At 36.5% G+C, this 15,738-nt stretch overlaps 2 protein-coding genes and 1 long non-coding RNA gene across 3 annotated transcripts; 2 read left to right on the top strand and 1 right to left on the bottom strand.

The window, feature by feature from the left end:
- The first annotated feature begins 2,043 nt into the window (after positions 1 to 2,043).
- LOC109858678 (odorant receptor Or2-like) lies at positions 2,044 to 4,409 on the top strand. Its single transcript, XM_020436173.1, has 9 exons — positions 2,044 to 2,187; positions 2,352 to 2,471; positions 2,608 to 2,725; positions 2,805 to 3,066; positions 3,169 to 3,273; positions 3,502 to 3,592; positions 3,728 to 3,873; positions 4,141 to 4,273; positions 4,356 to 4,409. Exons 1-9 carry the CDS (start codon positions 2,044 to 2,046, stop codon positions 4,407 to 4,409), a joined length of 1,173 nt encoding a protein of 390 aa, XP_020291762.1.
- An 864-nt stretch (positions 4,410 to 5,273) lies between these two features.
- On the top strand, positions 5,274 to 12,752 carry LOC109858677. The gene is made up of 14 exons (XM_020436171.1): positions 5,274 to 5,417; positions 5,846 to 5,965; positions 6,110 to 6,227; positions 6,470 to 6,731; positions 6,834 to 6,947; positions 7,084 to 7,174; positions 7,275 to 7,426; positions 8,791 to 8,923; positions 10,431 to 10,550; positions 10,914 to 11,031; positions 11,136 to 11,397; positions 11,777 to 11,810; positions 12,167 to 12,309; positions 12,575 to 12,752. Exons 1-14 carry the CDS (start codon positions 5,274 to 5,276, stop codon positions 12,750 to 12,752), a joined length of 1,989 nt encoding a protein of 662 aa, XP_020291760.1.
- Positions 12,753 to 14,557: 1,805 nt separating this feature from the next.
- Positions 14,558 to 15,738, bottom strand: LOC109858680. The gene is made up of 3 exons (XR_002250640.1): positions 15,345 to 15,738; positions 14,932 to 15,164; positions 14,558 to 14,859 (listed from the first exon to the last, which is right to left on the bottom strand). It is a non-coding gene; the product is annotated as an uncharacterized LOC109858680 (long non-coding RNA).

The raw sequence follows: 15,738 nt of genomic DNA, 5'->3' as shown, positions 1-15,738 counted from the left end.
TTTAGTTATCAAATCGGTCGCGCGTTTGACGATTGCAAAGACACATCCGCTGTCAAACGGAACTTGTTGCATGCCATAAGAAACCACGCACGATCCTTACGGTATGTTAATGTAGTGTTTATTTTTCTAATTTATTGCGTTTGTTACGTGAAAATTTTTACATTTTGTTTCATAAATCATACCACTGGAATTTAATATGTAAAATATGTAAAATTGAAGATTAATAGAACTTATGAATTCATACTTTTCTGTATCTTACTTGATTCTCGCGATATTTGGTGTCATGTCATTGAGCATTAATATGGTACGAGTAAGTAGCGCTCGTTTTTTATTGAGGGAATTAAAGAAGTATGTTTTACTTTTCACGTATATATAATTTAAGATACAAGAAGATTCCGATTTGTTTCAGCTGTATCAAGCGATCGAAGATAACGCAATCAATGAGATGCTTGCTTCCGGTTTATATGTTTTTTCTCATTTTTGCTATGTGTTTTGGGTCATGTATTTTGGACAGTATTTGGCCGATCATAGCGAAAACTTCTTTGAAGTAGCGTGAGTATCTTTTGCACGGTAATTAACGTGTTTTGTTAAAAAAAAGTCAATCAAATTAAATGAAAAATAACATTTATTTGCGTAGATATTCCTCGCGGTGGTACACAGCTCCTGCACACATTCAAAAATTGTTAATGTTTACATTACAAAGATCAATGAAAACGTGTACCTTTCAAGTATTCGGTAGCCTGTTGATCGCATCGATGGAAGGTTTCGCATCGGTAGCAGTTTTTTTTATGTTAATTTTGTTTCGGTACAGCTGGAAGACACGGGTGTGTAACTCAAATTTGTTTTTCTAGTTGACTAGTCTGTCAGTGTCTTATTTCACGGTGCTGTACTCGGTGCGATCGTAACGCGATCGATAACGAGAAGGAGCGCGATAAAAATACATCGGAGAGATTCTTTTGTGTTAACAAAATAACTTTTATCGATTTTTTTTTGCGTGTTTTGCAATGCGATGTCACACTACAGTTTTTGCACCGCGTCTGAATACTTGAGTGTTCAGATAGAGAAGAAATAAATAGATAGTTGATAGTGATGATAATTGAATTGTGAATTTTTTGCAATCAATAATACGGAAGAGGATGAAATTTCGCCGATGCTTGGACTCGAATCCAAGTGGGGTTTGTAACATTTGAACAGAAGTGTAAATTCGCCACATTACAAAATATCTTTGATTGTGTCGTAAATAACTTCGTAAACTACCTGACATTTGTGCAAACAAAAATCGACGAGTTGCTCACCGAATGAAACGAGTCAGTAGTGATAATGATAAAAGTATATTGTATTAAAAAATGTTTAATAGACACATTTATATTTATCGAAAATTAAATCTTCCTAAATATTCAAGGAAACTTTCAGAAGATAAAGCAATAATTTGGCGTATTATGCAATCCGGCATATCTTGCACGATGTCAACTTGCATTACTCTGACGTAATTTTAACACTTTGGGAGATTGTAATTACCGATTGTAATTATTGTAAGTCCTGAATAGAACGGACGTACGCCTACAAAGTGTTAAACAATATCACGCACATAATATTTTATAAATAGAAAACAATATGCGTTTCACGATCAAAATTACAAAACGTTACGCACCGCACACGAAACCCTACTAACGGTTGAACTGAATCGAAATAAAGCGAAAGCGCAACTGCGCTTGCGTGGCGCATACATACGCGAAGTGTTTCTCGATGAAAGCAAACGGCGTTTACAGTAAAGTGTTGCGTAATTTACGTAATTGCCGCCATCGGCGACTTTTCTCAACAATTTGCATGCAACACCCTATTTTTCCCAGACCCGATATAAATAAGTTAAAACAAAATTTGCGAGAGAGAGAAAGAGACATTACATATGTGCGAATGTATAGACGTAAATTTCGCAGAAAAAAAGAAGAGTAATAATGCAAACAGATGAGATAGAGCGAAGATGCTGGAGACACACTTCGCGCGTCTTAGGAGACAAACGCGCGACAAATTTTAAAGAGCAATATGGAATATCTTGGACGTCGATATTATAAACTTACTCGAATCTTTACGTTGCCGTTCGGTCTGTGGCCGTTCAACGATTCATTCGCGAAGCCAATACAAGCGTTTTTTTGTGTCTCTTTGCTCTTATCTGCGATATTGGTTCAGGTAACAAAGTGGCGCTTTAAGAAAGCAAAATATTAAATACATTCGTATTTCTGTGAAAGAAATCTCGCGATATTCGCGTGTCGCAGTAGAAATTTATTTAAAAACAACGTTTGCTCGTCTAGAAATTGAAGAAGAGGAAAAGTTTATTATTTACAATTTTCCAGGTTATAAGATTGTTTACAATGGAGTACGATCTCGTACTTATATTGACCGACGTGTCGTTCATCATTCCTTTCTCGGTTTATCTCTTAAAATACAACACGTTGTACATAAATTCTCGAAAGGTAAAGCGCGCGCAACTTTTTGTTTCTCTCGTTAATTTATTATTCTCGCAACGCACGCGTTAGCACTTAGTGTGTTCGTGTGTGATTGTCTCAATTAAATTTTGTGATTTTTAATTATATTGTATGAAACACATAGATCAGGAATATCATCAAAATCATAGAGAACAATTGGAACAAATTGAAAGACGAACGAGAAGTGGAGATAGTGCGGAAGCACGCGAACGACGGAAAAAAATTTATGTATTTCTTCGCGGGTAAAAACAAATTGTATTAAAAATTAATCCGAGAATTGTCTCAGTGATAAATTTTTTTTTTTTTTTTTTTTTTTTTAAGGCTTGGCGTATCCTGGAGTGGTTTGTTTTCTTGTAATAGAGTTCTCGGCAGATATTCTCGATTTTGTGGCGCCGCTTAACGAATCTCGTCCGCGAAATATCCTATTTGTAACCGAGTATTTTGTCGATCAGCAAAGATACTTCTATCTGATAGTGTGTCATATGACTTTGGCTGCCACTATAGGACTCGTGAGTGTCATAACCGACGAGACGTTCTTCTTCGCGTATATTCATTACATCTGCGGGATATTTGAAGTCGTTGGGTAAGATAGAGAGAGATTACGTTAAAAATAATAGAAATTTACTTTCTGATATTAGCCGAATCTTATTTAATGAACAAAGTGAAATGAAACGCGTTGTTGCAGGTATAGAATACAACATTCGTTGAATTGTGTGTCCGCGGCAAACAAGGAAAAGATCATTCGCATGAATATAATTGACGCTATAGAAAGTCACAAAAAAATCATCGAGTCAGCAACTTTCTTTTATATCATATACAAAATATGCTTTAATATTATATATATATATATATATATATATATATATATATATATATATACATATATATACCTTTACACTATACATTAGTTATATTGTTACAAGTACACGATACGATTTTTATATATTTTTATAATTAATCAAATTTTCAGAATTCACAAAATAGTTTTGACGAATAAGATTTTTTGTTATTGTTAAAGGCTCTTTGAGTACGTGATGGAAGCACACAAGCAATCTTACTTTGTATTAATGATTCTCGGCGTAGCTTCTTTGAGTGTTAATTTATTACGTGTAAGTAAATTTGTACGTGCATGCACCGAGTATTGTTTACACACTTTGTTTATATTTGTATAATTACAGTAATACTACAAATATTTTAATCGAAGTAATGTGACATTTAAATGTGAAATTGTTTGCGTTTTTCAGTTTTTTCAAACTTTAACAATATCGGATCAAAGAAAACAGTTAGTAATTTATATGCTGTTTATTATCGGTCATTTTTATTATATGTTTATACTGCAGTACATGGGACAGAAAATCACAAATAGCAGCATACAAGTTCACGTAAAAGCGTGAGTATCACCACTTCGAAATTACCAAGCAATCTGTCTTTCTATACGCACGTTTGTGATGTTTTTTTTTTGTTTTAATAAATAACTGTTATTTGTGCACTCTATAAAAATAGACAATACCCGCTGAGAACATAAATATATATATTTTTAATTAAATATATAATTTGTAAAATTCACGGCACTTCCCTCGATTGTTTTTAAAACTAAAAACACTTTTCGTACGTCACAAAATTAAAACACACGCAGAATATTCTCGACAATTTTTAGATACGATACGCAATGGTACGCGGCGCCCGTGCAAATACAAAAATTGCTGTTGTTTATAATGCAAAGGAGCATGAAATCCTGCAAGTTTTTTTTGGGCTATATTTTTCCTGTGTCGCTGGAACACTTTACCACGGTAACTTGTGTCGCGAATCTGACGATCTAATCATTCTCGATTCACCAGTATTTGTCCCGAAATAACAAATCTATTTTCTTAGCTCGCGAGCACGTCGGTATCTTACTTTACAATAATTTACTCTGTGCAAGAGTGAAACTAACAAAAATATGCGAAGAAATAGCAGCTGCGAGGTAGTGTTCTCTATATTCGAAAATAAACGATCGAAGAAAAATTTCGAAGATATATCCAGAAAAGTCAGCATGATTCGTAAAGAATTTGTGTCATGCATTCTACAAAATAACTTTTTGCTTATTAGTATTGTAGCAATAAATAATAACATTTTGCACCTTTTAAAATCTCTTATTCCGTTTTTGGTGTGACTTAAGTAATTGAAAACGCGTAATAATCGTAATTGTGGTAAAACATGAGCAATGAATTTAATTGTTAATGTTACGACTCTCTTTCTCTCTTTCTTTTTTCTAAAACAAAAATAAACAAACTGCAGCGTTTTACCTTATGCGTTGCACATTATCGTCAATGAGTTCAGGTCGTGAAACGAAATCGAGTTATAGGAACAGATGTTACTCCCAGGACGAATTAAATGTGAATGCAACACGGTCGGCCGATATAGACGCTCTTTTCGTTATTGCGCATGCGTCTCTCTCTCTCTCTTTTTCTCCTTAGTCGAAGAGGGAAAACTCGTCGCTTTATTATTCGTCGCTTTGGAACACCCGGGACACGGTAATTTGCACGCAATTTAAGCAATTTGGATAGTTACAGACTCATAAACATCGGTGAAACAACGGATCTATAGACTATTCTCTGAAAAGAATGTGTGAAATAGAAAAGTCATTAGCGCTATTTTCTTTTCTAACAGCTTTGCAATTTCGAGTAATAACTGCAGTGGAAAATAAAAAACTTGTTTGGAGACGTAAAATAAAGTATTTTTAACGGTTCGGTTAGATCTCATTTTCGTGATTGTCGTGCGACTAAACGTATCGCGTTACTACCATTGAATATGGACTTTGCAGGAAACCGCTACTACAATATACATCGCGTTCTTTTATCATCTGTCGGTTTGTGGCCGTATCAGAATCCGAAAATGAAAAAATTTCAGAGAGTTATTTATTCCGTTGTGCTTGTCTCGTCTATTGTTGTACAGGTAAATAATCAGATTTAGAACACATCTAAAATTGTTGTCTTTATCAATTTTTGAACATGCACGTCTATACGTCGCTATAATTGTAGATGGATCGGAAATCTCACACCACACATTTACTTTGTATGTGAAAACGTACATTGTTAATAGAAATAAAATAATAAAATATTTATCCGTTAGATATTTTCTATATTAAATTGTATTCAATATCAAACCGACAGCAATTACCAACCGCATGAAAGAGTTCAATTTTTTAATTCTCTTAATGCAATTTATTATTTATATGGCGAAGTTTTTGTTATTGAAAACAATTTTACATCTATATTAATGGTTTTTGTTTTAAATTTTACATCCATATAATATGCTTGCGGGCAAATTATTTGACAGTGTTTTAATAGCGACGATTTAACTGTATTTTAAATTATTTTTAGCTAATATCATTTTTTACAACTGAGTACAGTATGGAGCTTTTGCTCAAAATTTTGTCATTTGCTATACCTTGCATGGTTTTCGTTTTAAAATACATTTCCTTCATCATGAACAATGAATCAGTAAGTTGAAAGTAATTACATTTACAAAATTAGCCAACACGAAGTAATTTTATTAAATATATTTTTTTTTGTTATACAACAGAGAGATGATTTTTTTGTATATGTTGGAAATTAAAGTAATAAAATTTAAAAATTTTTCCATAGATGAGAGCACTCTTGGAATATATTGTGAGCGATTGGAATTTGGTGCGGACCGAAGTGGAGTTCGAAATTATAAAAAAACATTCCGATTTCGGACGGTTCTATACGTTGCTCTTCACATGTGAGAAACGAGATTTTGCTATTATTTTCGACGATTTTTTTATCAATTTATACATCTCACTTTTTTTTTAAAGCTTTTTTTCTATTAGTAGTTTACTTTTTTTCCATTAGTAGTTTACTTCTGAATAATAATAGATGGATATTTATTTAAAAGTTTGAAATGCGTTGCAAGTGGATATTCTGTCACATTAGTTGATCAAATACGTGACGAATTTCGTTTCGTTACATCACCGCCACTTTCAGGTGCGGTGTATTCTAGTCTATCCGGTTACGTGGTGATTCAATTTATGCCGGATTTTCTCGACGTTGTAGCGCCGCGAAACGAGTCACGATCGCACAACATACCTCTTGTCGCGGAATACTTCGTCGATCAGCAGAAGTATTACCTTCCGATTCTGCTGCACATCGACTTTATAGCTCTCATAGGTCTGACCGTTGTGATGTCCACCGAATCTTTATCCTCGGCCTACATTCAGCATGCGATAGGAATGTTCGAGATCGCCAGGTAAACATCTCGAGTCAGTAACTCTTCGATGTCTCTAACACGATATAAAGCGAACAATGTTTTATTAATCCAAACAATAATACGCAAAATTTCACTTTCAAGTTACAGAATAGAGCACGCGTTCGACGAGACGTTGGACGCAACGAAACCGAGCAAATTTTGCTTGTACTGTGCGAACATAATAAGCGCCGTGATTATTCACAGGAGAGCGATGAAGTTGGTGTCTTGTGTAAAATTTTAAAATTCTAAACTAAAATTACAATTTTGTTTTTCAAAGTTTTAATATTAAAATTTTGATCGTCAAACAAGAAACTACGAATATGTACATCATGTGTGTCTCTGTCTCTTTAAGTTTCTGCAAGTTTTTAATGTCCAACCTGTCGGTGTCGTACATATTTCTGGTTGCCTTCGGAGTCGCGTCTTTGACCGCAAATTTGCTTCGCGTAAGTTGTTGCGTCGCGCGCATCTGCGCGCGCGCGCGCGCGTAACGAATTCAGCAACCGTGTGTTGGAGTCGGCCCACAGCTGAGATTTCTTATCGTAGCTCGTTTTAGTTTCGCAATCCGGATATGTGAACAATCTCGAGGAGGTGTTCGTCGCCGCGATCTTTGTTCTCGGCCACGTTTATTACATATTTCTGGGCAATTACACCGGTCAGCGACTGATCGATCACAGCACCGATGTGTTTCACCGAATGTGAGTATTTTCTAATGGAATTTTTGCCATTTACATTTTCCTACGTTTACCGCCGTAATTTCTCTCGCGAAATGACAATTATTGGCGTGTGTTAAGTTGGCATCCTAACATTACATTTTTGTAGTTCTGATTAGAGTTCCCACTTTATTTTGAAGAGACTAAGAGTTCTAGATAGTTTATATAAAGAGTTCTGGTGATTTATTGCCTCAAAATTAAAATTAAAAAATGGAGAGCCAACTTCTAATCGAAAATCGTGATGGCACAGTTCTGAGCGGTTAAATAGTTTTGTTTTGCGATTATGTGTAGAGTTCTTGATACATAAAACAATTTTTTGATTATTCTAAAAAATCTTAAAAAATTTTGAAAAATTAATTTTTAGATATAATAGTTCTGAGCTAATTTTATTGAAATTTTATATATTTTAAAGAGTTCTCGACGATTGAAAAAATTTTAGATACTTAACTAAACAAGTTACAGACTTTAAAACATCTTTTTAAACCAGACGATTATTACACATATCTTTTTATCTAGTCATTTGATCGCTTTGATTTATAAGACATCTCGTTAGAACTCGTCGAGAACTAGCCGGAACGCTAATCAGAACTATCCGGAACTCTAAAAAAAATTCACCCACGGAACTTTGAACATTTTTTTATATGGATCAAAGCTATCGGACCAGTGGTTTGCAAGATACGCGACATTGTAAGCTGATATAAGAAAATTTTTCAAAGTTCCGTGGGTGAATTTTTTTGAGAGTTCCGGATAGTTCTGATTAGCGTTCTGGCTAGTTCTCGACGAGTTCTAACAAAAAATCTTATGGATCAATGCGATCAAATGACTAGATAAAAAGATATGTGTAATAATTGTCTGGTTTGAAAATATGTTTTAAAGTGTGTAACTTGTTTAGTTAGATATCTAAAATTTTTTAAATCATCGAGAACTCTTTAAAATACATAAAATTTTAATAAAATTAACTCAGAACTATTATATCTAAAAATTAATTTTTCAAAATTTAAAAAAATTTTTTGGAATAATCAAAAAATTGTTTTATGTATCAAGAACTCTAGATAATCGCAAAACGAAACTATTTAATCGCTGAGAACTATGTCATCACGATTTTCGATTAGAAGTTGGCCCCCCATTTTTTAATTTTAATTTTGAGGCAGTAAATCACCAGAACTCTTTATATAAACTATTGAGAACTCTTAGTCTCTCTTCAAAATAAAGCGGGAACTCTAATCAGAACTACAAAAATTTAATGTTGGGATGCCAACTTAACACACGCCAATTATTGAATTACTAAATTCACTCGCGCTGATTCGTTCGTGTTGTTAAGAGTACCACTTGTATTTACGTGTGTGCAGATACATGTCGCATTGGTACGCCGCTCCGCCGCACGCTCAAAAATTGCTATTGTTCATGATGCGACAGAGCGTCAAAGGCACCTTCTTGTCCGTGGGGGGTTTGTTTGTGCCATCGTTGGAGGGCTTCGCGACGGTAATTAACCACTTCGACTCGCCGCGGTATGGCGAGACTTAATTAACTCTCTCCTTTTTCTCTCCCTATCCGGCGTGTGTTCACAAGACGGCCTTGCCTCTCGTTTCAGATCACCAGTATGTCGTTCTCGTATTTTACGGTAATACGTTCCGTTTAACGACAGGATTTACGATTATAGTTTGAATTGTGTACATTATAGCAGCACGTCGTACAAGGATATGTTGAATCTCGCTAGATCACCGATTGTCTCGTCTGTGAGATGATAATAAACGAAAGCTCAGAAGAAAACAAAACATGTGTGTGTGTATATGTGCGCTGATTTGTAAATATTACTCGAGCGCAGAGCGCGCCGCGAAAAGCGTGAAAAACAGCGCGTTTTCCAAGCGGCGCGCGCGCATCATCCGGAAGTAACAGCGTAAATACACTAGTAATCCGATATATATATATGTATAAAACGTTGAGTAAGTACGTCGCAGAAGTGAACACTTTATGTTGCAGCTTACCGGCTTGTCCTTACTTCATGGTAATTTATTCCGCGGCGTCGGTCGTGCGTATAAATCGCACCGTAAAGAAAGTTGCAGTCAATTTGCATCAGTTTAACGCGCGCGAAAGCAATCCGGTGGCGCGCGTTCCGCCTCGCGCGTTCCGCCTCGCGCGTTCGCAATTAATTCGCCGCATATCCGTTTGCGGATATCTTGACAAAGTCGCGTCGCGTGATTATTAACAAACGCGAACAAATCGAGGAAGTGAATAGACGCCGAGCGTGTGAAGGTCGCGCAATTTTTGCTTTCGTAACACCGATGTTTCGCAATATCGGATGACTCGAGGAATAATAGTTTTAATTAAATTTTTTGAGACGACTGTCAGCAGCGAGAAAAAGAGAGAGTCGAGCTTCCTATGCGAAGAATTAACGCGGACTGAAGACCGCGGCTGTTAACTGCGCCTGCGTCACTTGACAAACGCCGCGTGAGAGACAAAAGAAACGCAGTAATTCTCTGAATTTAAGTATTTATACAGAAACGCGTTTTTTTCTCCGGCAATTTTCTCCCGCTTCTTTCCCGGATAGAAAATTGATCAATTATATTCTTATTTGTCGGCTATTTCGACGTCGCGCGTTATTTCGCACAGAAAAACTATATAGACAAAATATCGCTCGAGAAATGGAAGAGCGAAAATTATTTTTCGCTATATCGCTCTCACGGAAAGACGCAGTCATGGTTTCGTCGGAGCGCGAGATGGACTTTATCGGAGCGCGGTATTACAGGATCAATAAAATTCTCCTGTGTAGTCTCGGACTGTGGCCGTCCGAGACAAATCGCGTACAAATTCGCGTGATCTTCTTCTACGTCACGTTTCTCTCCTTTTTGTATGTTCAGGTATTTCGCTCGTTCCACCGCGATAGCGACGTTGTGTGCAACACACACACACACACACACACACACGCAAGCGCGAATGAATAAAATTCATACGCAAATTTTTGCGCCGATTGAGAATTTGTTGCTTGCAGCTCTGCGCGTTGATCACCTCGGCTCACAACTTGGAAGTGATTCTTAAAATTCTCCCCCACATCATGCCTGTTCTTATTTATACGGTGCAGTACAACGCGCATCACGTTTACGCCAGAAAAGTGAGTTTTTCCGACTCAATCGATCTCGTCGTCTAACAGACGAGCGAGTTGACGGTATGTTACAAACAATTAATCGAATTACGACGACGCGAATAAGTCAGTATGAAGCATTTTTTCTATTTTCGGTTATTAACGTAATTATATATTTATTTTGTTTTATTTATCATCACAGAGCCAAGTTTAGTTCTAATCATGTGCGTAAATATTTAAATCACTTAAATAAATTCTCTCCAGCCGTCAATAATTTCATAATCGAAATTAAATCGTTTCCCCTGTCAATTACAATAACAAATATCGTTAGTTAACGGCGACATATTTTTCACACATGTTGTTTGTCTCGAGTAAACTTCGAGTCCCCTGTAGGTCAAGTTGATGATGGACGAAATACGGAACGACTGGAACGCTCTGAACGACAAACAGGAGATCGAGATAATCGAGAGATACGCTCAATCCGTGAATATGCTCACCTTCGTTTTCGCACGTAAGAGAAGAAATCTCGAATTTTCTTGCGAGAATTTACTCGTTAAAAAAAAAAAAACTGGATAAACCACAAGGATGATTTTTCTTTTTACATCTCCTATCTAGTTTGTACTTTTTTCTTCTTGCTTATATTCATCTTTATCGAATTTCTGCCGATGCTGCTCGACGTGGTCGCGCCCCTGAACGAGTCGCGACCGCGCGAGATACACGTGGTGGCGGAATATTTTATCGATCCCGTGAAATATTTTCCCTTCATGCTGCTGCACGAGATCGTCGCGTGCAGCGGCGGAGCCGTCACGACTCTCGCTACCGGGACAATACTGATGGTCTTCGCTTATCACGTTTGCGGGATGATGAAGGTCGTCAGGTAAGAAAGTTCCCGATCGATCTGCGCTCAGATTGCATTTAATTGACCGAGAGAACGTTTCGTAGCTTTCGCATAGAGTACGCGTTCGACGCGAGCGTGCTGCGAGGTTCCGCCGCTCGAGCGGAGAGAACGATACGCGAGAGAATAAGACGCGCCGTGGAATTGCACCGGAAGTCTCTGAAGTGTGTACCGGTTTCGAAATTCCCAACAAATTTAGTCACGAGAAGATTATTTTGATTTCTTTGCTTTTCAAGGTTCATGGATTTTGTTTTCACGACCTTCACAGTACCGTTGTGCGTTCTGATTATTATCGGTATTGCTTCTATAAGTCTCAACTTATTTCAGTCTATTATCTTTTATAAGTCTCAACTTATTTCAGTCTATTATCTTTTATAAGTCTCAACTTATTTCGCGTAAGTATACGATTGTACAGACGGCGTCATTAATTCGAAGAATAGGCGCGGGGATCACATAAAAAGTCCAGTTGATCCAAATATCCATTAGTCCCAAAATCGGGTGTCCAGTTGTGGACACCCGATTGCTACTAGTTAGTTAGTACGGCGCCCGTTGGCGCTACGAGCAACCGCCCTCCGATCCCCGCTTGCTCTCCGATCCCCGCGCCTATTCTTCGAATTAATGACGCCGTCTGTACATATATATCCAACACTCGCTTAAGTAAGTTACTAAGCAAACTTTATCCACGTAACGTACGTATTAAGAATATCACGGCCAAAGCACGTGATTGTACTAGCGTGTGATAATGTTGCAGCTTCTTCAACCAGCCACGATAAAGAACACGACAGATCTCATTACGAATATCGTGCTTCTCATCGGTCATTTTGCTTACATGTTTCTGGCTAATTACTTCGCGCAAACGGTAACCGATCACAGCGCCGATATTTTTGACGCGACGTGAGTATAAAAACTTTTTTAAACAAACAAAAACAAAATTGTACAAAAAGATTAGATTTTTGTAATTAAGAAATGATAATCTAAAAATATATTAATAATATGAAATTTACAAAGATTCAAAGTTTATTATTATAAAATTACAAGATTACAAAGATTATTATTATAAAATTACATGTTATTAATTTTCTGTGTAAAAATGTGTGAACTTTTTTATATTGTCTATCCAAAAATCGGTATTGATGTTATCAAACCGTTGTCGTCACAGATGCAAGGTAATGTGGTACGTTGCTCCATTGTCGTCGCAAAAAATACTGTTATTTTTCATGCGCAGGACGATAAAATTTTTGAAACTTGTCCTCGGCGATATGTTCGTGGCATCGTTGGAAGGTTTCGCCACGGTAATATGTGCACAAGAGCAATTATGTAAATTACTCAAAAAATAGAGGAAAATTTTAATGGAAATTTTTATTTCAACATAATTTACGATCTCTCATCTCAGCTTGAATTTAAACAAGAAATTAAAAACTGTAAATGTAAATAAAAACTAACGGCAAAACATTATTATAGCTTTCCACTACGTCACTATCTTATTTAACCGTAATTTATTCAATACAATAACAACAAAACTTTGTTGAAACGGTCTGGACGTCATGTTAACTCACACACAACGTTACGACTTGATGCATTATAGAGTAGAAAAAAATTACCAGGTATATAAACTTCAAATAATACACACGTACAATTATATAATACATGTAACAAACAACCAAGTTGTACGTAGTTGTAGTTCTTTTTGCACGGAATGTACGTACCATTGTATCTTGTTTGCAGCACTTCAACTGAGACTCTCTCGTTTCGAACTTCGATTTCTTTACTGGCAATTTTTCAAATTGCACATAAAATGATTTTATAAAGAAAAACAAAGTCGAGCTTGTTTTATATAACTGCGTAGTTAATAAACATTTTATCCGCAATGCCTCTTTTTCTATTTTTCATCGTTTACAGCGTTTCTACATTTTTAAACTGCGCGATTCTCGCGTATTGTGCAGCGTCTTCTCGCACGGTTCGAAGTCGACTGGCGCAACTCGCAAATAAGAGAAGAACGCGATTGTCAACTGCGCCTGCGTCCACAAATTATCCACACAATAAGAGAAGTGTAATTTTCTCTAATGTGTTAGATAGTTTGTTTCGTTTACTCGTAATGCGGCGTCATTGCTCGAATTACGCGAATCGATGAAGAAACTACGGCAAAAAAAAAAAAATCATCACTAAATTATTCCAGCGTGTGTTGCATTTTGTTCTTTTTTGTTCGCGACAAACCTTCGTCAAGAAAGGAACGTTCGGTAAAGTCGGTCATGTTCGACAAAGATTTGTGCTCGTCGTGCGAAAAAATGATCGAACGTTATTACAACGTTAGTCAGATGATGCTGGCAGCTATCGGTTTGTGGCCGTATCAGAAAACAAGGACTTTGCGAATTCAAGGGACTCTTATTCTCGGCATACTGGTCTTCTTCATGTTTTTTCAAGTATTTCACGATTTTTTTTTTTCTTTTTTAAACACGCATGTTAAAGAAGTAACTCTTACGGCAAGTTTCTCTTAGCTTACGACATTTGCAACAACGTCGATCAGCGCCGATTACATCATCAAAGAAGTCTCGTATCTCTTTCTCACCTGCGTTTATTCTTTGAATTACAACAGTTTTTATTTCAACAGACAAAACGTAAGTATCGATATTCCCGTCTTTTGACGTAAACAAGTTTTATTTGAATTAGATTCCAGTCAAGCGACTCTCTTCTTCGTAAGAACGAATTGATCGATTGTTTCCTACAATCAGATAAAACGCTTCGTAGAACATATCAAGACCGACTGGTCATTTCTCAGTGAGAATTACGAGGTTGAGATATTGAAAAAATACACCTACCAGGGCTACATTTTCGGAATACTATCAAGTGGTAAATAAAAGTGGATTTCTAATTTACAAAAAAAAAAAACAACAACCTTAGGCACTTTATTTACATTGATTCTCATCATTCTCGCGTTATTTCCGTTTTTTTTTTTAGGTTTTACATTTTTTCTTTTTGTGACTTTTATATTGTTCGAAATGACGCCCGTTATACTCGATATTGCGAAGCCGCTGAACGAATCGCGACCGCGTACCATTGAAGTTCCGTTTGAATTTTTTATTTTCAACGAGAATGATCATTTTTTCATCTGCTTATTATTCGAAATCGTTGTCCTTACCATCGGCATTTGGTCGCTTCTCTCGACGGGATCTTTTCTCTTTATGATGGGAAGACACTTCTGCGCGACCTACAAAATTGCCAGGTAAATCTTATTTTGAAGAAGCAATTTCGATGTGTTTTCTATATTGATTTCGTCTGTTCTTCATTCATTGATTTTGCACGTTGCTTGCAGCATCTTAATCGAAAATACAGTGACCGAGCGGGTGATGCAGATTCCCGTGTCTCAGAGAATGTATTTGATGTATCATAAAATTCATCGAGGTGTCATTATTCACAGAAGAACTATGGAGTTAGTTTTGCACATATCTTGAAAAATAAAATGTATTATTTACAATTATTAATTACAAAAAGTCTTAGCTAAAGAGTGTTTTTTGTTACCGAAGGTTTATCAATGAGCAACTGCACACTTTTCACTTGTGGTATTTTCCGCTGATTGTAGTTGGCGCGGTGTCTTTGAGTTGCGTTTTCTTTCGTGTAAGTGACACATTTAACGTGTCGGATATTTTTTTCTTTTTTTTTTTTCCGGATTGCTCGGCTTAGTTTTACTCTGTATTTATGAGTTTGAGTTTAGAAATTATTCACAGCTTGCAATGCTTTGTAGATGGTCAATGCTGTAACGAAAAGCGACATACTTCATAACGAGAAGGATTTTTACGAATTTTTCATATCGTTCGCGTTGTTTTTGGGTCATCTTGGTTACATGTTTGTGGCAAATTTGTGCGTGCAATTACTGATCGATCACAGCGCAAAGGTGTGGGAGGCAATGTAAGTAATACTCGAATGCAACTTACGTGTCGTTGTTATCCGCGTTTTGTAAATATGTTGTTCTTTTTTTTTTCTTTTTTTTATTTTTTTAACTTTAGTTTTCAAACTCTGTGGTACATAGCGCCGTTGTCTATTCAGAAAATGATATTGTTCATGCAGTTGGCCATAAAAGAACAAAAACTGGTGGTCGCCGGTGTCTTCGTTCCCAGCTTAGAGGGATTTGCCACGGTAAGCGAGGATTTCGTAAATAAATATTCGCAGAAGTCACGCTCTGATATAATTACATTTGACAAGTAAACGATGTTCAACGGTCAGACAGTAAATGAGGAGAACGTGTAAAAAGAGCAGTATGAGAAGGAGATTTTTTGTTTCCAGCTCTTCACCTCGGCGATATCGTACTTTACCGTAATATACGCTCTG

This window comes from Pseudomyrmex gracilis, unplaced genomic scaffold, assembly GCF_002006095.1.
Source record: "Pseudomyrmex gracilis isolate BER0280 unplaced genomic scaffold, ASM200609v1 scaffold_218, whole genome shotgun sequence".
NCBI classification, from domain to species: Eukaryota; Metazoa; Arthropoda; class Insecta; order Hymenoptera; family Formicidae; genus Pseudomyrmex; species Pseudomyrmex gracilis.
This window is presented reverse-complemented; position numbering and strand designations above follow the sequence as displayed.

What these genes read in the sequence shown, in the direction of transcription:
- LOC109858678 (XM_020436173.1), top strand. Translation starts at nt 2,044, where the DNA reads ATGGAATATCTTGGACGTCGATATTATAAACTTACTCGAATCTTTACG. An exon ending in ATTTATGTATTTCTTCGCGG is followed by an intron (nt 2,726 to 2,804) that starts GTAAAAACAAAT and finishes TTTTTTTTTAAG; the next exon opens with GCTTGGCGTATCCTGGAGTG. An exon ending in ATACAAGTTCACGTAAAAGC is followed by an intron (nt 3,874 to 4,140) that starts GTGAGTATCACC and finishes GACAATTTTTAG; the next exon opens with ATACGATACGCAATGGTACG.
- LOC109858677 (XM_020436171.1), top strand. Translation starts at nt 5,274, where the DNA reads ATGGACTTTGCAGGAAACCGCTACTACAATATACATCGCGTTCTTTTA. An exon ending in ATCACGTTTACGCCAGAAAA is followed by an intron (nt 10,551 to 10,913) that starts GTGAGTTTTTCC and finishes AGTCCCCTGTAG; the next exon opens with GTCAAGTTGATGATGGACGA. An exon ending in GGGATGATGAAGGTCGTCAG is followed by an intron (nt 11,398 to 11,776) that starts GTAAGAAAGTTC and finishes AACTTATTTCAG; the next exon opens with TCTATTATCTTTTATAAGTC.